This window comes from Capricornis sumatraensis, chromosome 1, assembly GCF_032405125.1.
Source record: "Capricornis sumatraensis isolate serow.1 chromosome 1, serow.2, whole genome shotgun sequence".
Lineage (NCBI taxonomy): Eukaryota > Metazoa > Chordata > Mammalia > Artiodactyla > Bovidae > Capricornis > Capricornis sumatraensis.
Window position 1 is genome coordinate 32,206,749 of NC_091069.1, and position 23,597 is coordinate 32,230,345.

The following is a 23,597-nucleotide window of genomic DNA, read 5'->3' on the forward strand; positions in this document are numbered from 1 at the left end:
TCAGTTTACCTAGAGTGTAGTTAGTGACAGGAGTAGGTTAGAGAGAAATAAAACATGAAACAAAAACTCACTAAGCAGAATGATGTGATACAGTTTGGAGACAGTATAACTAACGTGAGTCTTTTTCTTTATCTCTTTGGTGGCAAGAGAAACAAAGGGTTAAGTTAAACAAACCTATTTGTCCAGGCACTAGGGCTGTGTTTCTGTGTAACTCTAGTCCCAAAGGAGAGTCTCAGGTCTTATTAGCATTTTAAAGGCAAAGTCCTGTGGTTTAACCCTTTGTTTCTCAGACTTATTTGACCCGGAACTCCTCCCTGTTTGTTAATGCCTGTAATATCTGACACTTGCTTTAGGCTGACTTTGTCATCTCTCCCCTCACCGCCCACCCCCACCATGATTTAGGGGCTACCAAATACCTGGTGCTAGCTTAAGGAAACTGTGGTAACTGCCATGAGGCCAGTCAGGGATTAGGTGGGGGGAGGGGTCCTCCATGCATTGGGCCTAAGGTGCCAGTGAACCCCACAATCCATTCCAGGCCGTGGAACAGTGATTAATGCTACAAAAGTGCTTGGTCTTCTTTCAATGAGGGAAGAACCCAAAATGGAACTATTGGCAGGCTTAGTTTGAAAGAACTTAAGCTACTACACAGTCCCAAATAGAAATTTGAAAAGAAATTAAATCCTAAACCTTTTTCACTAAGTATGACATCATTGCAGTCCTTGAAGCTTCTGCATGCATTAACTTACATAGCTCTGCGCCTCCACAGTAGTGATTTATGTATCAGTTGACAAATGAGCACTGTCTAAGGCAGAAATGTTCTCATTAGAAAATGGGCAGTAGACTAATAGGTTTTTTTTTCCTCACCTTTAGTTGTGGGGACACTGTCTGACAAGCATACACTCTGCAGACACTAATGGCCCACAGATGCATTATTGACCATTTCCTAGGCATATAATTTTCTTCGTGCATTTGTGTTTTATAATTACTTAGGGAAAATTCACTTCTTTTCTTCAGACATGATGAATAGGCTGTTTCTCAGCCTGTGAATTTCAGTATGATTACCTTAATTTACCGGAAGCTATAAATGTCAGTACATCCTGCTTTCCTCCAAAGAGCTAGCAAGGAACAGAAAAGCCACTGATGGAATCAATAATTTTTGAAATCAAATTCTTTAGAATTAACATTAAAATGGGTGGAATTTTACCAGCAGCTTATTGTTTAAAAATTGATAGATAATCATAAAACATTTGGTGTTTTGTGGAACTTAGCAAAGACACAATGACACACATAAAAAAGCAAATTCATATTATTTTCCTTTAGATGTGTTTATCTGTATCACTATATCATTCAGATATAAAGTTTCAAATTCTACTTACTTGGAGTTTATTCCGTACTTTTCTGCCTATTAACAGAAACTGGTTTAACATTGAGATCCTTGGTGTAACAACAGTCTAGACATGGGTGGTAAAGAAAGAAGTCTGTAAAACAGGCACTCGGAAAACATAATTATTGCCCTTGTATCTTGCTTCTTAGAAAAGACATGAAGCTATCTTCAAATCTGAGAAGACCACTGAAGTCTTCAAAAGCATTTTGTTTTCCAAATAAAAATATCTGGTTATACACTTCTGATTTCCTCTTAGTTTATAGCATATTGAAAGAGGCCAGAAACTGAAACCTTGAGAAGTGACAGTAAGCAGTAGGACACTGAATAAAGGCTTTTGAATTTTAATGTGCATTTTTGACTCGATGGACATGGGTTTGGGTGGACTCCAGGAGTTGGTGATGGACAGGGAGGCCTGGCGTGCTGCAGTTCATGGGGTCACAAAGAGTCGGGCACGACTGAGCAACTGAACTGAAGTTGTTAGAAATGCTTTTCCATACCTACCCCCAGAAAATATAATTCACTAGGATGGGGTAAGGTCTGAGAGTCTCAATTTTCAATGAAGACCAGGGAATTCTCTTGCAGATGGTCTCTGGACTACACTTCAAAAACCACTGGTATAGATGCAGTGAGTGTGTGTCAAGTCGCTTCAATCACATCTGACTCTTTGCAGCCCTATGGACTGTAGCCTGCCAGGCTCCTCTGTCTGCGGGATTCTCAGGCAAGAATACCGGAATAGTTTGCCGTGGCCTTCTCCAGGGAATCTTCCTGACCCAGGGATCAAACCCTCGTCTCTGTGTCTCCTGCATTGAGGCGTCACCTGGGAAGCCCCATAAATACAGTAAAATCTACCAGTAAAAGCAATCTGAACTTTATCAGTTGACAGCACTAATAACCCATGTCCCCAGTTATTCATTCATGAGATACTTACTGAGTGCCTGCTGCTGTGTATCACTTGTTAACTAGAGACAAGGAATAAATGAAACAAAATACTGTCACTCCCCTCAAGTTTTAAGTCTAAGGATATATACCCAATCACAGTATAAGAATGTTACCTTTGAATCATTCATTCCTTTGTTAATTTATTCCGTGAATATTTATTGAAGATTGATACATATGCAAGGGACTTTGCTTAAAAAGGATATTCTCTGTTTAAGAAGATAAAATAATGTAATAAATTTTAGAATTATTTTGATGATTAAATTGGTAAACTTCAGTTATCTGCAAGATTTACTTAAGTGGAAAACTTTCTTGGTTATTCAGATAATTGAAGCTTAACAACTCTGATACTGGGCCAGATAATTGTAACAAAATGAGGTCTTTTTAGTTACTAAACCCTTTGGATAGAGTTCAGAGTGCATCTGAATGGTTCTTAGTTTTTATATATTGTAATAATATAAAGTCTTACATACAAGTTAAGAATGTAAATTATTTTCTTTGGAATCCTGTATCTGATAATTTAGATAAAGAGTCCAGTCATATTATCCCCATATTCATGATCAGTGGATGTAATTGAGATTCTTTTTGAGTTAACAGTGTATTCAGTCAAGCTATACAGAACCAGCCCACGCCTGCACAGCCAGGAGTGTACAACAATATGAGCATCACCGTGTCCATGGCAGGTGGAAACACAAATGTTCAGAACATGAACCCAATGATGGGCCAGATGCAGATGAGCTCTTTGCAGATGCCAGGAATGAACACTGTGTGCCCTGAGCAGGTAAGTGGCACAGCTGGCACACTTGCTACCCACACACACACCCAGCTCTATATCACACCACATTGCAATTCATTATTCCAAAGAAAATCAGTTATGTTCATACTTGCCCAAAGTAACCAAACTTCTTTTTCTTTCCCTATCTTTTGATAATTACTATTTATTAAGGTAATTTTGACAGATCATGTAAAATTTAAGTCTCATGAGATTTTATTGTTTTAGATTTATTATAAAATAATACATGTATAATACATTGATTGGAACGTACCCTTTCTATTCTGAACATATTTTCTTCATTTTTACCTTTCAATTCAACAAAATCAGTACTTACTATATACAAAGTTAGCTCTGTGGGAGACAGTATTAACAAGTTGGGAAGGTACAACCTGAGCAAAAGGTTAGTTGAATAATAGGACAAAACAGTCTTGTAGAAGATATATGTCTGTCAGATTAGGGCTATATACAATTAACCACAGAGGGTTTAAAAGAAAAAGAGTCTGATTAGGAAAGTCTTCATGGAAAATTTGCCTAAAGGAAGAAATAGAAAAGAATATTCAAGATGAAAAATCTAATGAATGTTAAGGGTATGTTTATATTCTATTTAGAGCAGAATTTATGTAGTAAACTTTTTAGGAGGTGTTGCAGGCCATCTAAATGCCCAGTTAATCTTGGAGCCTCCTAAAGATTTTTAAGGAATGAATGATTAAGTTCAAAGTGATATTTAAGATCTTTGGGTAACTCTCTGTAATTACTATTCTATCAGCAACCACAAAGTAGACTATGGTGACTATACTATAGCCATATAGCCATAATTTATAGCAAGTCATAAAAACATGTAAACACTAATTACCTTTTCTTTAGAATTCCTTTTTGATTTGAATTTAAAAAAAAAAATTCCCATTGTCCAGAGAAGTTAGCAGGGAAAAAAAAAACCAGCAACCTAGTGATATTATAACAGAATATAAGAACTAAATAGTATTGTTTCTTGTCCTTGTTATTATGTTGTTGTTTTTCAGTTATTAGAATTATTCATTGTCTCTTGTATATTAAGACAAAGTAATAAAAAATATAATGAATTAGGTAAAAGAATATTACATTTAAAATGTATTTTTTATATAGTTGGGTCTTGCTTTTTTATTCAGTTTAACAATCTCTGCCTTTTACCTAGAGTAGCTAGATCATTTATATTTAATGTGATTGTTGATGTTGATACTGAAGATTTAAGTCTCTCATCTTATTTTCTTTCTCCCATCTTGTCTTTTTTAGTGTAACTCCTTTGTTGCTTTATTAGCTATAAATAATTCCTGTTGTTTTAGTGGTTGCTTTAGAGTTTATAGTATACATCTTTGTCACCATCTGCCTTCAAATGCAATTATATCATCTCATATAAATACAAAAATCTCACATCAGTTTATTTCCATTTCTCCCTTCCTATGCTATTGTTGTCATACATATCATGTCTGTCGTGTCAGAACATTACCGTAAAAAAAAAAAAAAAAGAACATTACCGTATATATGTTATATACCCTACAATATGTTGTTAGTACTTTTTTACTGAAAAACTTTTAAACAATTATATTTTTTAAGGTTTAAGTAGGTAATTTTTATATTTCCTCATGTAGTTATTTCTGGTGTTCTTCATTCCTTGCTGTAGATCCATATTTCCATCTGGTATCATTCTCCTTCCACCAGAAGATCTTCATTTAACATTTTTTTAATACAGGTCTGCTGGTGGTGAATTCTTTCAGCTTTCATGTGTCTGAAAAGATGTTGTTTCACTTTCGTCTTTGAAAATTCTTTTCCCTGAATTCTAGATTGGTAGTTTTCCATACTTTAAAGACATTGCTCCACTGTATTTCTGATAAGATATCTGCTATCACTTTTATTTTTGTTCCTTTGGACATGATTGATCTTTTTCCCTTTCTAGGTACTTCTAAGAGTTACTCTCTTTATCACTGGTTTTAGATAATTTGATTATTATATGCCTCAGTGTGATTCTATTCATAGTTCTCTGCTTGGGTTGGGGTTCAGTAATCTTGATTCACAGGTATATAATTTTCATCAAATCTGGAAAAGTATTGGCCATTATTACTTCAGCTATTTTTTTTTCTGTCACCACCCCCCTCCTCTCCTTCAGAGACTTTAATTACACATATTGTAGGCCATCTGAAGTTACCCCACAGCTCACTGATTCTTTGGGCTTGGAGATTTTAAGGGAATATGAGACCAGTCATTTTTTTTCTATGTGTTTCATTTTGGATAATTTGTATTGCTGTAATGTCAGATTCACTATTTTTTTCTTTTGCAATAGCTGATCTGTCAATTTTATCTAGTGTATTTTTTATCTCAGATGTTGCTATTTTCATCTCTAGAAGTTCACTTTGAACCCCTTTTATATCTTCCATATCTCTAACATGTTCAGTATTTCTGCTGTTTTCTTGAATATATGGAATATGGTTATTATAACTGTTAATAGTCTTGCTTGTCACTTCTGGCATCTGCATTATTTGGGAATTGGTTTCAGCTGACTGACTTTTTTTCGCTAAATTATGGATCATTTTCTTGCTACTTTCTTTTTATTTCTGTTATGGTTTATCACAGTTTATTTAATATAATTTCCTGTGCTATACAGTAAGACCTTGTTGTTTATCCATCCTATGTATAATAATTTGCATCCGCTAATCCCAAACTCCCAGTCCTTCTCTCCCCTACCCCCTTACCCCCTCAGCAACCACAAATCTATTCTCTACCAATTTATGTTCCCACCAACAGTGCAAGAGGGTTCTCTTTTCTGTGCACACCCTCTTCAGCATTTATTATTTGTAGACTGCTTAATGATGGCCATTCTGACCAGTGTGAGGTGGTACTTCATTGTAGTTGTTTTTTTGTTGTTTTTTGGGGGGGTTTGGCTGTGGTATGTGGCATGCCCTCTGCAGTGGAAGAACAGAGTCTTAACCACTGGACTGCCAGGGAAGTCCCCTCATTGTAGTTTTGATTTGCATTTTTCTAATCATCAGCATCGATGAACATCTTTTCATGTAACTGTTGGCCATCTGTATGTCTTTTTTGGAGAAATGTCTGTTTAGGTCTTCTGCCCATTATTCGATTTGGTTATTTGGTTTTTGTTATTGACTTGTATAAACTGTATATTTTGGAAATTAAGCCTTTGTCAATTACATCATTTGCAGACATTTTTTCTTCCAGTCCATAGGTGGTCTTTTAATTTTATTTATAGTTTCCTTTACTGTACAAAAACTTATAATTTGATTAACTCCTGTTGGTTTATTTTTGCTTTTATTTCTATTATCTTGGAAGACTGACCTAAGAAAACATTGGTATGATTATGTCAGAGTCTGCTACTTTGCACACCTGGTAATTTTTTATTGGATACCAGACATGAGAATTTTACCTTGTTTCAGTTCAGTTCAGTTAGTCAGTTCAGTTGCTCAGTCGTGTCCGACTCTTTGCGACCCCATGAATTGCAGCACGCCAGGCCTCCTTGTCCATCACCACCTCCCGGAGTCCACTCAAACTCACATCCATCGAGTCAGCAATGCCATCCAGCCATCTCATCCTCTATCGTCCCCTTTTCCCCCTGCCCCCAATCCCTCCCAGCATCAGAGTCTTTTCCAATGAGTCAACTCTTCGCATGAGGTGGCCAAAGTATTGGAGTTTCAGTTTTAGCATCATTCCTTCCAAAGAACACTCAGGATTGATCCCCTTTAGCATGGACTGGTTGGATCTCCTTGCAGTCCAAGGGACTCTCAAGAGTCTTCTCCAACACCACAGTTCAAAAGCATCAATTCTTCGGCACTCAGCTTTCTTCACAGTCCAACTCTCACATCCTTACATGACCACTGGAAAAACCATAGCCTTGACTTAGATGGACCTTTGTTGGCAAAGTAATGTCTCTGCTTTTCAATATGCTATCTAGGTTGGTCATAACTTTTCTTCCAAGGAGTAAGCCTCTTTTAATTTCATGCCTGCAGTCACCATCTGCAGTGATTTTGGAGCCAAAAAAAATAAAGTCTGACACTATTTCCACTGTTTCCCCATCTATTTCCCATGAAGTGATGGGACCAGATGCCATGATCTTCATTTCCTGAATGTTGAGCTTTAAGCCAACTTTTTCACTCTCCTCTTTCACTTTCATCAAGAGGCTCTTTAGTTCCTCTTCACTTTCTGCCATAAGGGTGGTATCATCTGCATATCTGAGGTTATTGATATTTTTCCCGGCAATCTTGATTCCAGCTTGTGTTTCTTCCAGTCCAGCATTTCTCATGATGTACTCTGCATGTAAGTTAAATAAGCAGGGTGACAATATACAGCCTTGATGTACTCCTTTTCCTATTTGGAACAGTCTGTTGTTCCATGTCCAGTTCTAACTGTTGCTTCCTGACCTGCATACAGGTTTCTCAAGAGGCAGGTCAGGTGGTCTGGTATTCCCATCTCTTTCAGAATTTTCCACAGTTTATTGTGATCCACAGTCAACGGCTTTGGCATAGTCAATAAAGCAGAAATAGATGTTTTTCTGAAACTCTCTTGCTTTTTCGATGATCCATCGGATGTTGGCAATTTAATCTCTGGTTCCTCTGCCTTTTCTAAAACCAGCTTGAACATCAGGAAGTTCATGGTTCCCATATTGCTGAAGCCTGGCTTGGAGAATTTTGAGCATTACCTTACTAGCATGTGAGATGAGTGCAATTGTGTGGTAGTTTGAGCATTCTTTGGCATTGCCTTTCTTTGGGATTGGAATGAAAACTGACCTTTTCCAGTCCTATGGCCACTGCTGAGTTTTCCAAATTTGCTGGCATACTGAGTGCAGCACTTTCACAGCATCATCTTTCAGGATTTGAAATAGCTCAACTGGAATTTCATCACCTCCACTAGCTTTGTTCGTAGTAATGCTTTCTAAGGACCACTTGACTTCACATTCTAGGATGTCTGCCTCTAGGTGAGTGATCATACCATCATGATTATCTTGGTCGTGAAGATCTTTTTTGTACAGTTCTTCTGTGTATTCTTGCCACTTCTTCTTAATATCTTCTGCTTCTGTTAGGTCCATTACCATTTCTCTCCTTTATCGAGCCCATCTTTGCATGAAATGTTCCCTTGGTATCTCTAATTTTCTTGAGGAGATCTCTAGTCTTTCCCATTCTGTTGTTTTCCTCTATTTCTTTGCACCGCTAGGATGCCTGGGGTAGTTTACCTTGTTTATGTTCCCATAAATATATAGGTTTGTTTTGGGAAATGTTTAAATTACCTGGAAATAAACAGTTTGAATTTTTTCAGGTCTTGCTTTTTTGTTTAGTAGAACTAGAACAGTATTTAGTATAGGGCTAATTTTACCCTACCACTGCAGCAAAACCATTCTAGTACACTACCTGATACTACCTGAATTATGATGTTTTTCACTCTGGCTGGTGGGATCAGAACCTATTCCCAACTCTGTGTGATCTTTGAGAATTATTCCATGTACATCTTTTCAGATGAATCTTTCCTCTGCTTTAGGTAGTTCCCTAAGATCCATTAATCATTAATGGATCCATTAATCAACTGATCAGTACTAAGCTGCAGACTTGCGGGGACTCTGCAGATCTTTAGGGTTTTCTCTCTCTGTGTACTCTCTCATCTGATATTCTGCTCTATGAATTCTAGCTATATCCTCTCATCTCAGTGAGACTGCCAGGCATTGTCTGGTTCCTTGTCCTCATACTGTCCTCAAATTCTCTTAGGCAGTAGGCGGGGATCATGGTAGGACTCACCTCAATTGTTTCCCAGTCCTTAGGAACAACTTTCCTTCATTGCCTTTGTCCAAGGTCTTGAATGTGTTCGTTTCACACATTTTTGTCCAATTTTTTAGTTGATTCAGGCAGAGGATAAATCTGATCCCTGTTACTGAATCTTGCCTGGCAGTGGAAGTGTTTTGCTAATTAACTTTGGTGAGTGTTGAATTAACTTATTAAAGTTATCATATATAAGAATATAAAGAAGAGTATACAACTAGATGAATTTTCATACACTGAACACACCTTTATAACTGTCACCTAGATCAAGAAACAGAACATTACCAGCAGCACCCCAGAGGTTCTCCCGTTACACACTCCCTTACATCTCTCTCTCCTCCTATGAAGGGAACCACTGTCCTGACTTCTGACAACACAGTAAATTGCTAAGCTTGTTATTCCTGCTCTCTTCCCATTACTTTTCTGTCAATGAGATTGTTCCTCATTGAGGAATTTGGTCTTCAGCTTAAACAACTAGCTTGTAATCTGGTCTTATACTTCCTTTAATAGATAAATGATCCAGCACTGAGACACACAGGCCTCTACTGCAACCAGCTCTCATCCACTGACCTTCTCAAAACAGAAGCAGATGGAACCCAGGTCAGTAAGACAGTTCTAAGCCCAGAGCTGTCAAATTTTATCTAGATACACAGGAAACTTTGTATAGCATCATGGTTGACAGCCGGACCTTGAGAGTCAGAGCTGGGTGTGAGTCCTGGCTCTGCTCTTAGCCATGTCATCCTAGGGGTGTTAGGGAACTTTCCTGAGTTGCTGTGTAACCAGCAGAACTAATCTGCTCACAGGATTATGAGAGGGTTAAATGAGTTATGCTTTCAGAATGTTTAATCAATATTAAGTGTCAGGATAAGGGATCACAGATGGTGACCACTAATTGCTATTTGTAAGTAAACAGTGCTAAAACTTGTGTGTAATCAAAATACCTCAAAAGAGCACAATAAATTCAGACAAAACAGAATGCATGTTGTGTACTCTGCCTCTTTTTAGAAGTTTGTTTCAGAGCAATACAAATAACAGGGGTGGCCACTTTCCTATATTAACATAAATTAAGATTTTAAAAAAGTATATAGGCCTTATGCGAAGGTGGAGGAAACATGAACAAAGAAACATGAGCCATGTTTGCTCTTTAGGTGAACTATGGTAAGACGTGAGGAAAGAAAGCTATGATTTGCCAGGCATTGTGTTAGGCACTGTGTGCTTCGTCTCATGTAAGCATCAGTATAACTCTATGAAGGAGTCAGTTTCCCTTTTTTCTCACATAGATGATGAAACAGAACCTGAGGAGATTTGACTATGTAATTCACAGGAAAGAAAGTGGCAGAGCTGAGGTTCAAGCCCAGGTCTTTCCAACACCAAAGTTCATGCTCTTTCTGCCATACCACTTAGGGCCTGATAAAACATTCAGACATATGCACATGAATTGTTACATAACCAAAGAAGGCAAATGCAAATTGATTACAAGTAACAAGACCCATAACCATTCAAAGAAGGGAGACGTCGTAGAGACGGTCAGAAGAGCATCTATGTGGGAGATGGGACTGAACTGGGCCTTGAAGGACAGTTAGCAGAGCAAGTGAGTAGAAAGGTATTGTGGGTTTTGGAGGCTGGGGAAGGAGGTGAGTTTGAAAGTCCAGGGGATTGGAAGTTAGAGGGCACAGAGACAGGGAAACAGTAATATCAGCATAGTCCTGGGAACCCACCCAACAAGAATAAAGGGTTTGTAACAAGAATTCATTGGAACTAAAAATGGGAGAGTAGGTTGGGGCAAATTTCCAAGGGCCTTGAATGCTAAACTCCAAGGGATTCAAATTCAGTCCTGCGAGTGGACCATCATTCCTGAAGGGGAACAGTGATGAAAGACCTAGTTTAGGCTTCATCTTAAGGGGGAGAAGGGGAAGAGGAAGAGCACTGGGCAACCAGCTCTGAAAGAGAAAAACCCGTTAGGGAACTGTGTTCATAGTTGGAGCCTCAGGAAATACGATCTGAGTCCTGTGTGCTGTGTGAAGAGAGGCTTTTGTGCTGGGGGAATTGAGGTCTTCATTCACTAGAAGTTTTTTAAAAGTCTCATACTTACAGAGACATATACTGGGGTAACTTAACAAATTACTTAAGACAAAACACCTGAGTTTCAAAGTTCCTAAGTCCTGGGACAGTATTTGAATTGAAGTAGAAACTGTGTCAGAAGATCTTAAGAGGTTGGGACTCAGCTCTCACATTACCCCTCTCACCTGGCAAATCATAAGCTTTGTTTTTGTATTGCTTTGCCTGTCTGTGAAGTTATAGCAGTATCAGAAGTCCTTTGAGATCTGGTCTGAGGCACCATGATTACGTAATAATTCAAAAAGGCTGAAATATGTACTTTGGGAGTTTGGTTTAATCTTTTCAATTTTTAAAAGTTCTAAGTAGGTGATCTTTTTTAATATAACATTCTTTTTAAAGGAGCAGAATTTTCTCACATTTGTTTTATCATGCCTTTATCAACAATTTTTTTGAGTTTAGAGGCACAAACACCTTATGTATTTCATATGTTGAAACATATAAACAAAATTCTGTGTTATTTTTCTTTAATCAGCCATTGCCTAAATGCACTGTAGTTTGTGTTTATAGCAAAATCTTCTTTCTATAGTGGCTCATCATGAAATCTCTATTTGCTCTAATGTTTTTGTACTTGCCAGACGAAAGCTGGGGAGTGAGTTAGATAGAAGTATAAGATAGTTGTACAGAAAAGGAGAAAGGAAAGAAATAGGAGAGAAGGACTAGGGGAGGATTCAAGGCTCTCTGCCTTCGGAGAGCTGGGATGGGGAAAAGGAGAGAACGGGAACACAGGGGAATTGTTAACACAGAGAGAGATGAAGGCCAAGGTTGGAGCTCTAGAGGGAAAAGAGTAGGAATGAGAAATTACAGAGAACAATGGTGGGTGGAGGGCACAGAGGCAGCTACAGAACAGACTCAGACAGAGAGCTAGTGTATGTTAGGTACACAAGAAAGAGCCCCGAAAAAGAAGAAAGCCAAATGGGAGCCTATGGGAACAAGAAGCAAAGTTTGGGAAACTGGGGGAGAGAGGAGGATGAGGAGAGAAATGACACTAATGTACATAGAGATTTAATTCATCAGACACAAAAACACTCGGCTCAGAAACCATCAGCGTTATCCAAGAGAGTGGAGTAGAGGTGAAAGTAAATCAAGTGAGTCGTGAGGAGAAAACATCAGGCATTAGACTGATGAAGAAATTGGATAGTCGGGAGATTTGACAGTTGGCCTGTTAAGGTTGATGGAAAGCAGCTTTTATTCAATTAGGACAGAAAAGTTTTCAGAAATGCTGAGTATGATTGGCATGAATTTAGTCATCAAAGACCCCCCAAAAAAATCTTATCACTAATCTAAAATACTTCCTGAACCTATTAAACACACACAAGTTTGCCAGTTGTGGAGACAGATAGATGCTTTGGATGCCTTAGAAGGCATCTCCACTGTTGGTCTGAAACATTCACAAGTGTGATACTGGCCTCATCAGTTCTACAAGCGACTTTCTAATAATAAGGCTGGTTGGTAAAGACTAACTCTGGCTTTGTTTTCCTGGTAGAAAATGTTAAAACTATGTAACCTTAGACTTTTCAAAGGAATATGTGCATTATTACTGAAAATATTAAGCTCTTACGGAAAAACCGGAATGAACTTTTTGGCCAACCTGATAGTTAAAGGGAAAATTCACACTGTTCTCAGCTAGTAGTTTAGTGTTATTTTCAGCTCATGCGTTTGGATGGACTGTCTGTCAGGAAAAATAAGTTAAGTATAAAATTGTTCTACTAATATTTTGCTGTAATTCTAAAGGTAATATGTAAAGAAGCTATGTAATAGTATATTGGATACTACACAAATCCTCTGGACATTAATTTTAGTAATACTCATGTCCTGTTACTGAGTTGTGGTGGTTTTTATTTTGCTAATACAGGGTTAGAGCCCTTAATTTTCTAACATCATAAAGATATTTTTTTACCCTCCTAAAGTCATCCATAGAATGCTTTTATAACCAGTTTTCCAAATAATATGCCTATTTTTTAAACCCACCACTGGATACCCAGACTGAAACTGGGCTTTTCCCAATCTTGGCAATATTAGCAATGATGCTCATTTTCAGTATTGATGGCAACCCTGTAGGAGGCTTGACCATTCCAATTTTGATTTTATTTTTAAAGTGTGAACTTTCCAGAACCCTGAGCAAAATGAGTGCAGCGATTTTCTTTTTGTAGGACAAGAAGACAGAAGAGTTCTTCTCTGTGGTGACTACAGACTAGAGGAATGCTCTAGTGAGTTTCCACTTCAAGTAGTACCCACTCATAAGCCGGGGGGGCAGACCCTTCTGTCTAAACACATCTTTTATTTGTGTTCCAGCAGGTGCAACAGGTTCAGGTGTTTGCTGACGTCCAGTGTACAGTGAATCTGGTAGGCGGGGACCCTTACCTGAACCAGCCTGGTCCACTGGGAACTCAAAAACCCACGGCAGGACCACAGACCCCCCAGGCCCAGCAGAAGAGCCTCCTTCAGCAGCTACTGACTGAATAACCACTTTTAAAGGAATGTGAAATTTAAATAATAGACCTACAGAGATATACAAATATATTATATATTTTTCTGAGATTTTTGATATCTCAATCTGCAGCCATTCTTCAGGTCCTAGCATTTGGAGCAAAAAACAAAAAGAAAAAAAAAAGAAAAAAGTTCACTTTTGTTGGGAGATTGAGAGATGTTTTTGTTTCTTTCTTTGTAAAGGCCTTGGATATTGATAAAATAACAAGGCAGAACAGTTGGACAATCTCTCTCTTGAGCCAAATTTAATTATTCTTATTTTTGTAATCAGTCATTGGCTTCTTATCTGGATGAAGACTTTTGGAGGAGAACCAGAAGGATGAGTTCTAAGGGGAAGATGCAGCTCCACTTCAGCTGGCTCAGTCCTGACCCTGCCAGGGAAGAAGGGCCCGGTGGGGCTTGGCCTGTGTCCGTCCACCAAAGGCTATCACACGTCTCTGAATCAACAGCCCTCCCCTTCCCAACCAGGCAGCTTGTGTGTACAATCAGCTTCTTCTAGCAACTCTGTATCTGTTGGCTTCGAGAGAATATTTTGCCTCCACATATGTACCCCTTCTCCTTTTTTAAAAGATGGATTTAAACCAAGATGCCTCCAGGAACGAGGACGAAATGAGTATATTCACAGAGGAATCCAAAAAAAATACAATTTTGGGGGAAAATGCAATAATTTTTGATGAGATGGGTGAAGGACAAGAAGTGAGTTATGTCAATTATTGTAGATACAATTCTCTGATTTAAATCTGGAAGAAAAAAAAGGCAGCCTGTTCTTTCTGCTTTTATTGTATTAACAGCTGAGGTTAGCTAAAGTTATTTAAAATAAAATTAAATTTATGATTCAAGTAGCTTATTTTTCCCTTTAAATCTCACTGTACATATATATGATTTTTTGTAGAAATTTATTTTCTTCTGTTTAATTTTATGGTTTTTATTATCATACTCTTGATTTTTCTAAATTTCTGTGTGTGGAAATATAACATTGATTGAATTGCAGTTACCTTTGGCTAGTAATATTTCATTATTTTAATAACCATGACGCCACGTACGGATTTACTTTGGGTTTCAAATCAAAATGTCACTGCCAGAAAGAGCCGTTCCAGACGAGCCTAGCGCCTCCTGCCCCAGCGTGTCCCTGGGATCAGCTGACTTGAGAGTGGTGCAAGGAATTCTCACCAGAAGTACACAGACCACTTGTACAGAAAAAAAAGTAATACTCAAAGGAAAAATCTTCATTTTTTTTTTTTTTTAGATTGACTTTGGGAATTTGAATTCTCATCAGTGCAAATATAAATCTCTCTATCCTGCTCCGAGGCTAATTGGTACCATATCTTCCCTTTGTGTCTTGTCACTGTACCACGTCTTGTCTCATCCTGGCCTCTGAGTCAAGGACCCAGTGAACTGACTTTCTAGTTCTCGAAGTTCCAACTGAAAGGCCAGGAAAGCCTGAGAAAGGGATTGTGGAAGAAGCAAAGGTAGACCCCCCGTCCCTCGCCTGTACTGCCCGCCCCGGGCCTGTGAACGATGACAACATCTGACATTGTGCACCAGCTACCTCTGCTTCCATGGCAGAGAAAAGGCCATAAGAACTAACAATGGAAGAGGAGCACGGACTCAGACATCAAGGAAGAAGCCATTTTCCCAGGTCCTCTTTTCTGCATCTCATCACCCTTAGTTACAAGTAACATTGAACAGCATCTATTCAGAACCTATACTGAATAAAAAGATTTATGGAAGGGCTCAAGTGGGTAGCAACTATGAAACAGAAACAGGACACTCAGTTACAAACATTCTTTTAGTTTTTCAGAAAAATGCATCCCTGATTTCATTCATTCCCAGCTTGAAAGCCCAGCCATATTACTCTATTCCCTCTCAAACTGTTCTAGGAGGTCATTTCTGTTTTGTTTGTGATACTTAGACGTGCAGACTTCAGGAAGTTCACCTTTAACTTCAGCATTCCAGATGAAGTTTCCTGACTCAGTGCTTTTTGCATAAGGAACTAAAAAAAACAAAAAACAAAAAAAAACGGTAAGGAAAATTGGAGATGCTAACATCCTCCCCCATCCCAACTGCACCTTAAAGTATGCATGTCACCTTCAAGGTTTTATAATTGCACTGTTTGTTTTATGTATGTACAGATTAAAATTATTGCTACATTTGAGGAAAATAAAATTGCTTGCTTCTATGTAATTCCTGTCATTCCACAGGAAATTCACTTTTCCAGCTACTGAATCTATGAGTTGCCTTCTTCTCTCACAGGGAGGAAAAGAAGCTTACATAGTGCAGAAATTGTCAAAACCCAAAATGACTAATGATAATTAAAGGATAATAAAAAATGATCCCTGAAGCCTCAGAGTCACCCTAATAAGAACCAGCCCAGTGAAATTTGAGAAGGTCCCAGTGATAGGAGGCTGTGAGGAAATTCTAACTCTGGCCACTTGTCTGATGATTAAACGCTGTGGTCCTGTTGTTTCTTGACCCAGGAAATCTGGTCCGGGCAGCACTGCCTGGCCACGAGATAATCTCCTTCTCACAGTCACTGGTGTTTACAGACAGACATTTATTATTATTACACAAATGTTAAAGCTTACTTGAGGCTCCTTCTTGGCAAAGCATTTTATGAAAATCAGGCCCTATTTCTTGTGTGTGTGTTTTTAAGGCAACCAGATCTACCAACACTTGGCCACCCAGAGCCAGTGGGGTAAGGAGGGTGCGCAAATGTGATTTTAGAGGGAAGAGAGGGGATCTGTCACACACATACTCTCACACATAACCACACACAGATTTTGTCACTGTTGTCTGAAGTCATACTTTTGGGGGAACAAAGCCTTTTTTCCAAAAGTCAGGATAAGGTGAAAAAAAAAAAAGATATTTCTCTTAGATGAAGCTGAACATTGATTTAAATTTATCTTAAGGTAGGGGTGGGAAGGCATTAGAAAAGCAAATAACAACTGAGGAAAAAGTGCGGTTGATATAGAAGAATTTCGTCTTGCCTAAGCAAAGTATGGTTTTGCCTAAGGTAGTTTCCTCACTTGGAAACTGTCTCCCCTGGGCCCTCCCAATCAAAGAGAAAGAAAGGACCATTGTCCGTTTACATAGGAAGTTGTGCTGATTTCCTTGTTGATGTTAACTGCTCTTCCCAGAAGAGCTGCTCCACTTGAATACAGTGAATAATTCAGGGCAAGCTCAATCCTTGACCATTCCTGCTCCTCTGAAAAGAATCTTGATGATTTAATTAAGCCCATAAATTCTTTTTTATTGGAGAAATCTGCCAAAGGAAGCATTCCTCCATCCAGAACCCTTTCTGCAGCACTAAATTAGTTTTCTTTATATGCTTTATGTTCATTGCCACAAGAGCTCTTAACAAGATTGAAGAAGCACAAAGCTCTGGCCTCATTCAGCGCATTTTATTGTCTTTATCCAAGGCACAAAGATATGGAAGGATTCAGACAGATGTGAACGTTGCCCTCTCAGAGCATATATACACATTGCAGGACTTGCATAGTTATAATCACAATTGGATAAAGTGGTAAAAAGGAAGGGCTTCCCAGATGGCACCAGTGGTAAAGAACCCACCTCCTAATGCATGAGACATAAGAGAGACAGGTTCAATCCCTGGGTCAGAAGATCCCCCTGGAGAGCATGGCAACCCACTCCAGTATTCTTGCTTGAAGAATCCCCTGGACAGAGAATTCTGGCAGGCTATGGTTCACAGGGTCGCAAAGAGTCAGACATGACTGAAGCAACTGAGCATGCACACATGGTATAAAGAAGTTTCCTTGTGAATGAGACCTTGTCTGGTGACTCAAAGAAGGTTCCTTGAGGAAGAAATGGTATTTGAAGTGAGGTTTGCAGGATGCAGAGAAAGGAGCTCAGTGAAGAGCACCCTGAGAATTCTGAGAAATAGCATATATGAAGGAAGGCCGGGAGGCAGGAAAGAGCCCCAGAGAGCTACTCTTTTCAACTGGTAACCAGTGCTCTGAGTTCTCAAACATGTTATTAGAGTTATGTCAGCCAGTGGAAGGAAAAGTAATTTAAATCAGCCTTTGGCTCCAGGAGGAATATGAAGTAGGCTTTCGGATCCTCTCTTGGAAACTGCCAGCCAGTAGCTGAGGTCTCTTCCATAACAGCCCTATCCTGCCAGAAGTTAAGGCCTTTATATCTTTTACACAGTCTGTTGGAGCTGATAATTCTAAAAATTCAGGGAAAATAAATTTGCACTGTAACAATTTCTAAGGCACTTTTTAGGTACATTATCTCATTTAAACCTCTGCAGTCCTCTGAGAAAGTTGTAAAGAGAAAGGTCATAAAAGAATCTGACTGCAATACAGGAGACATGGGTTTGATCCCTGGGTTGGGAGGAGCCCCTGAGAAGAACATGGCAACCCACTCCAGTATTCTTGCCTGGAGATTCCATGGACAGAGGAGCCTAGCAGGCTTCAGTGCATGAGATTGCAGACTTGGACACAACTGAATAACACACACTGGAACTGGGACTTGAAACCAACTCTTTTGATTCCAAGTTCTGGATGATGGACAGAGGAGCCTAGCAGGCTTCAGTCCATGGGGTCGCAAAGAGTCAACACAACTAACACACACACACACACACACACACACAGGAACTGGGACTTGAAACCAACTCTTAATTCCAAGTTCTGGATGAACTATTCTGGACTATATGATTTAGGACTTCATATAGGGTGTGCAGACTTTATGACTTAAAAACAGGCTTTGCAAACAAGGCCCGTTCTCTGGAGGCAGGCAGAGAGCCTGCCCTTTGGAAGTCTGAAATGGGGTGAGCTTTAGCATGAAGTCAGCAGGAGTCACGACACAGTTTGGGAGAGGCATTCTGTCCCTGCGTATCTTAACAGGAAGTGAGTGAAGTTGCTCAGTCGTGTCCAACTCTGCGACCCCATGGACTGTAGCCTACCAGGCTCCTCAGTCCATGGAATTTTCCAGGCAAGAGTACTGGAGTGGGTTGCCATTTCCTTCTCTAGGGGATCTCCCCAACCCAGGGATTGAACCTGGGTCTCCCGCACCGCAGGGAGACGCTTTGAAGGCTCCATGAAATGACAGTGTCATTCCCTTAGTGTGAAAGAACTTTGGAAAATGTGGGTCCCTTGTGGGGCAGGTGTAAAAGGATCGGCAGAGGATCCCTTTGGTGAGCCAAATTTGGCTTCTTGGAGCAGATCACGGGAGCATTCACTTTTTCTTCACTCTTGATCCTTCTGAAGACAACAAATCTTTCTTCATTGCTGGAGGATAGCCCTGGTCTAACCGTTGGTGCTTATCTCAGAACTTTGGTTGTTTGCGCCACCAGCAGAACTAAGCATCGCCTAGAGGTATCTGTGGCCAACCTGAGACATTGGCTTGAGGAAAGAAGACTTAAAATGCTAAAGGAATAATTTCCATATTCCATCAGGTTTTCCTCCCACTCCAGTGCCCAGAGGTCCTAAGGTACAGAATAAAACAAACCTTAGACCGAGTTTTTAGGATTAATACCATTTTATATGAGCTGCTGCAGTACAGACACTCTGATAGGAAGTGTGGGAAGCACAGACATTTCCCTCCTTCCTAGTAATGGAGATGATTATAATCAGTTAAATACTTTCACTTCTGCTCTGCCAGGCAATATGCTATGCTAATACTCTTGTGCTAACAATTTCTTAGTTTGTACAGCACATTCACATACAATTGATGATCATTTGATCTTCAAAATCCTACAAAGCAATGAGAGTAGGTCATAGTACCATCTTACAAATGGTGAAACTGAAGCTTGGATAAATGGTCAGGTGGCTGATAAGTGCTGGACCCAAGAATCCATCCTTGGGCTTTGTGATGAAACTGGCCATTGTTTCCACTGCCCAATTCAACTATTAAAAGCATCTTTAGACAGTGACATATAAAGACTGGGAATCCTAATGCGAAGTTTTTCTCAGGAACTCAAATTCCTTCAAAGCTTGTTGGAGTTTCTGTTTTGAAAATAAAATCTGGGCACTAATTTTGAATGTGTTAAAATACTGATTTTTTTTTTTTTGTATTTTAAATTTGTGCAAGGGAAATAGTTCTCAAGCAAGTCCCTGTATTCTCTGAACAATTTCATCTTTTCCCTTGAACCCAGTGCTGCTTACATTAAAGTGCATCTTAAGTCCACTCTTCTAGCCAAGATCTCTCTTCAAGATTCAGTCCCTAATTTCCAACTGGTGAACATTATCATGTAGATGGATGCTATCTCCACTTTGCCTCCCCTCCACCCCCACCCCCATCAGCACCTCAAACTTAAGCCCTAAACCAAATAACTTATTTCCCGATAAATAGCTTCTTTATCCCCTACCTGAATTAATTGCATCATCATTCTGTTAGTGGTCATTTTCAACAACTTCCTCCTGCTCTTATTAACTGAATTTTAAAAAAGTTGTCTTTCGTAATGCCTCATAGCTATCTTCTTTCTAAGCCTATTGATCAGAGATTGAATTCTAGACTGTTCTGGGGGTGACTATAGTAACTACCTTCGTGCCTTTTACATTCATCCTTCAAAGTCATCACAGAAGTCTCTTTTAACACAATCTTCAAAATCTGTTAGTGACTAACTCTTGGCTATACATGATCTGAAATCTGCCATTTAAACTTAATGACCCTCTACACTGTCCCTAAGCAAATGATCCTGCCACACTGATCTGGCCTTCATTCTTGGATTTGCCGTGTTCCCACTTCCGTTGCCATATTCATTCTCTTTCCCCACCCTGTAATGTTTAGGTGGCCTTTCCATGAAGCCCTCCTTGGACCCTACACTTAGATTAGATTCTGTTCTGCCTTGGGCAGTGTTGGGGCCTCCATTTGGCACTTGGGTATAGGTACGTGTTTCTCTCTTCCACCAAATTGTAAGCTTATTAAAGAGGTTCACATCTCTCCTTTATCCCCCACTCACTGCCTTCTACATAGTAGGCTAATTGATTAAACTGCCAATTGAAGAAATAGATTCAGAAGTAGTGTTTTAAATAAGGGAAATGAGCTGATAGACCAGGGGCTGAGTTTTCTTCCTAGAGTCTGGGTTGTTAAGCTAATGGAAGATTGCAGATTGTCCAAGAGTTCAAGAAAAGATCGTGATTCTATCCTGTTGATTGTTCCCTTTTTTCATGAAATGTGAGCCTCCACATATCTGGAGAATTTATCGAACATTAGCAGTTTTATATATATTGGAGCTCAGTTGTAGCACAAGGGATCTTTGTTGTCGCGTGCAGGATCTTTCATTGTGGTGCACAGGCTCTGGTTTGCAGCACGTCGGCTCAGTAGTGGCAGTGTGGTGGCTTAGTTGCCCTGTAGCATGTGGGGTTTTAGTTCCCTGACCAGGGATCAAACGCGTGTCCCCTGCATTGCAAGGTAGACTCTTATCCACTGGAACAACCAGGGAAATCCCAGCAGATATATTAAATACTTTCATTTTTGTAAAGGTAGTGTCTAAAAAAAATTAATGCACATATAAGTTACTCAAAAGTAGCACTTCATTACTGACTGATCAAGCTTTATATTTATCGATGACACATGCTACTATTACATCCTTTACTTTACTCAGCAATTACTTCCCCACTGAAGATCAACTGATTGGACTGACTACACTCAATGAGAAAATAGAAAAAGGCAGATCAGGAGAGACAGTCCCTTCTGGTTTTCCCTCCCAAAGTGAGTATACAGAGTGCCCTACAAGTTGTTCACCCACAAGATAATGCCACCGAGAAGTGATTCATGATGAAATTAAACAAGAGTAAGATGGCTTTTTGTGAAATTTTTATGAGAAATTAGATTGGCCTTTAAAACCAGTGCCTCTGGAAGCTGAGCGACAACTTGAAAAGCAGACAGATGGGACAGGTAATGAACAGGAAGAGCTCCCTGTAACAGAACAAATGTCCTACCTGAAATTTTCCTCATACTTGAAGAGCCAGCCCTGCTTAGTTCTGCTTTGTTTTCATATCTATAGTAATTTATTATACACCTGCCTGTACTAAATTTTAGGCTGCATATTTTCTGTTCATTTTTTTTAACTTGCAAACTTTTATAAAATAGGCATTAATTTTTAAGTTAGCTTTTATTTTTAATAATCTGCTGATGTTGGCAATAGTGTTTTAAATGATAATTACTTAGTAAGCTAAACTTTCAAGTTCACCCAAAACCAACTGGGGAAAAGGCTTTACATAGAAAATACTCTATTTAAAGACTCATGCACATCTAAGCCTAAGGTTTAAAATTTCATCCTACCATCTTCTGAAAGCTTTATTAAAGCTTTTTATTAAGAACTTTTCATGTTTATATTAAAGTAGAAAGGTTAGTATAATGGGCTGCTTCTAGGTTTTTAAGTCAGTCTTTGATATGTAATTTTTATAACCCCAAATAAAGAGTCACTCTATCAATTTCAAAAAGCAGGTTGTAGTTAATCTTGGGAATTTTTAGGGTTTGTCTTTTGAAACATTGCACAATAACTATTTTAAAGAATGAATATTCTTAACAATGATAATATATGTTCATTTAGTACCTGCTATTCATTTCCCAGATACTATTCCAGGCACTGGGGCTACGTCCATGAAGAAAATGAAAATCCCTGCTCCCCTCACAGAGCTTGTCTTCTAATGAAGGTTGATTTGACAAACTAACAAAATTCGTGATGTGCCAGGTGATTAGTGCTATGAAGAAAAATTAAGTAGGAAAGGAGGGATAGAGAATACTACTGGAGGAAAGTGTTTGCAGTTTAAAACAGGAAAGTCAGATCTTCAGAGAAGGAGGCATCTGTGTGATAATATGGAGAAAGCTTTCTGGGCAGAGGTGCAGAAGTCTTGAGGCAGGAGCCAAGTGAATGCAGGGAATAGTAGGAGATGAAGTCAAGGAGGTAATGAGGGTCAGGAGGTAGAGCCATGTAGACCAATAGAAGAACTTTGGCTTTTACCCTGAGATGACCAGCCATTGGAGGATCTTAAGCAGGGGAATTACGTGATCTTACTTGGGTCTTGGAAGGATCACTTGGGATTTTGTGTTGAGAATAGTTGTGGTGAAGGCAAATGCAGAAGCAGATAGACCTGTAGGAGCCTACTGCAATAGTACAGGTGAGAGAAGATGGCTTGGACCATCTTCGTCTGCTAAGATGAATCGTAGCAGTGGAAATTGTGAGAAGTGGTCAGGTTCTGGATGTATTTTGAAAGTAGAGACAACAGTATTTGCCAACTTATCAGATGTGGAATGACAGAAGAATCGAAAACAACTCCAGGGTTTCTGGCCTACACAGCTGGAAGGATCGAATTTCCATTAACAGGGATGGGGGAAAAGAGGCAAGTATATTTTCTGCCATGATAAGTTTGAGATTCCTATTAGACATCCCAGAGGAGCTGTCTAACCTATAGGATATAGAGGGGGCTGAAATTTAGGGGAGTAGCTGGGGCTGAAGATACAGATTTGGAAGTCATCATTTGATTAGTTTTTAAAGCCATGAGACAGAAAGATAACTGGAACCCACGTGTCTTAACTAGGCCATCTCCCTCATACTAAATCATCATGCCAAAGTAGGGTTTATTCCGAGGACAGAGATGGTTCAGTATTTGAGATCTTGCACTGCAAGTCACCATGGTAACAATGAAAAAAAATGAATATCTCAGTAAATGGGAAAAAAAGTGATTTTTTAAAAACACATATGAATTTTTTTTTTTAATTTGGCTAAGCAGTGGCAGAAAGGAGCATCCTTAATCTAACGCAAAGGATTTGCTGAAACTTTCAACAAATCAACATACCTAACATTGAAAGTTTAAAAGCATTCCCATTATAGTCAATGATAGCAAGTCAGGGATACCTATGCACACTGCTATTATTGTCCTACAGGTCGTAGCCCAGTGTAAGGTCTTGATCTGACATCTCCATAATGCAATAAAATGAGAAAAAAAATTGATTATAACGATTGCATTAAATTGCACACTAAATTGTGTGGTGATAGAGTGCTTTTGTGGGGTATTGTTTTAATTGGTCCTTAAATTTAAATTGATTGTTTAATGCCCGTTAGGAATTTTTCACAGATTCAGGAAACAGAAGCCAAATTGCATAGCCATTAAATAGCAGGGTTCAGCTGCAATCTCAAGTC

The 23,597-nt window shown here is 39.1% G+C and overlaps 1 protein-coding gene across 1 annotated transcript in view; it reads left to right on the plus strand.

Moving 5' to 3' along the window:
* Positions 1 to 15,583, plus strand: part of NCOA1 (nuclear receptor coactivator 1) — a 106,981-nt gene extending 91,398 nt beyond the window's left edge. Inside the window, exons 18-20 of the mRNA XM_068983236.1 lie at positions 2,918 to 3,101; positions 9,395 to 9,484; positions 13,295 to 15,583. Coding sequence (XP_068839337.1) covers positions 2,918 to 3,101; positions 9,395 to 9,484; positions 13,295 to 13,465 — 445 coding nt within the window. The 3' untranslated portion in view covers positions 13,466 to 15,583. The remainder of the gene's footprint in view (positions 1 to 2,917; positions 3,102 to 9,394; positions 9,485 to 13,294) is intronic.
* The last annotated feature ends 8,014 nt before the right edge of the window (positions 15,584 to 23,597 follow it).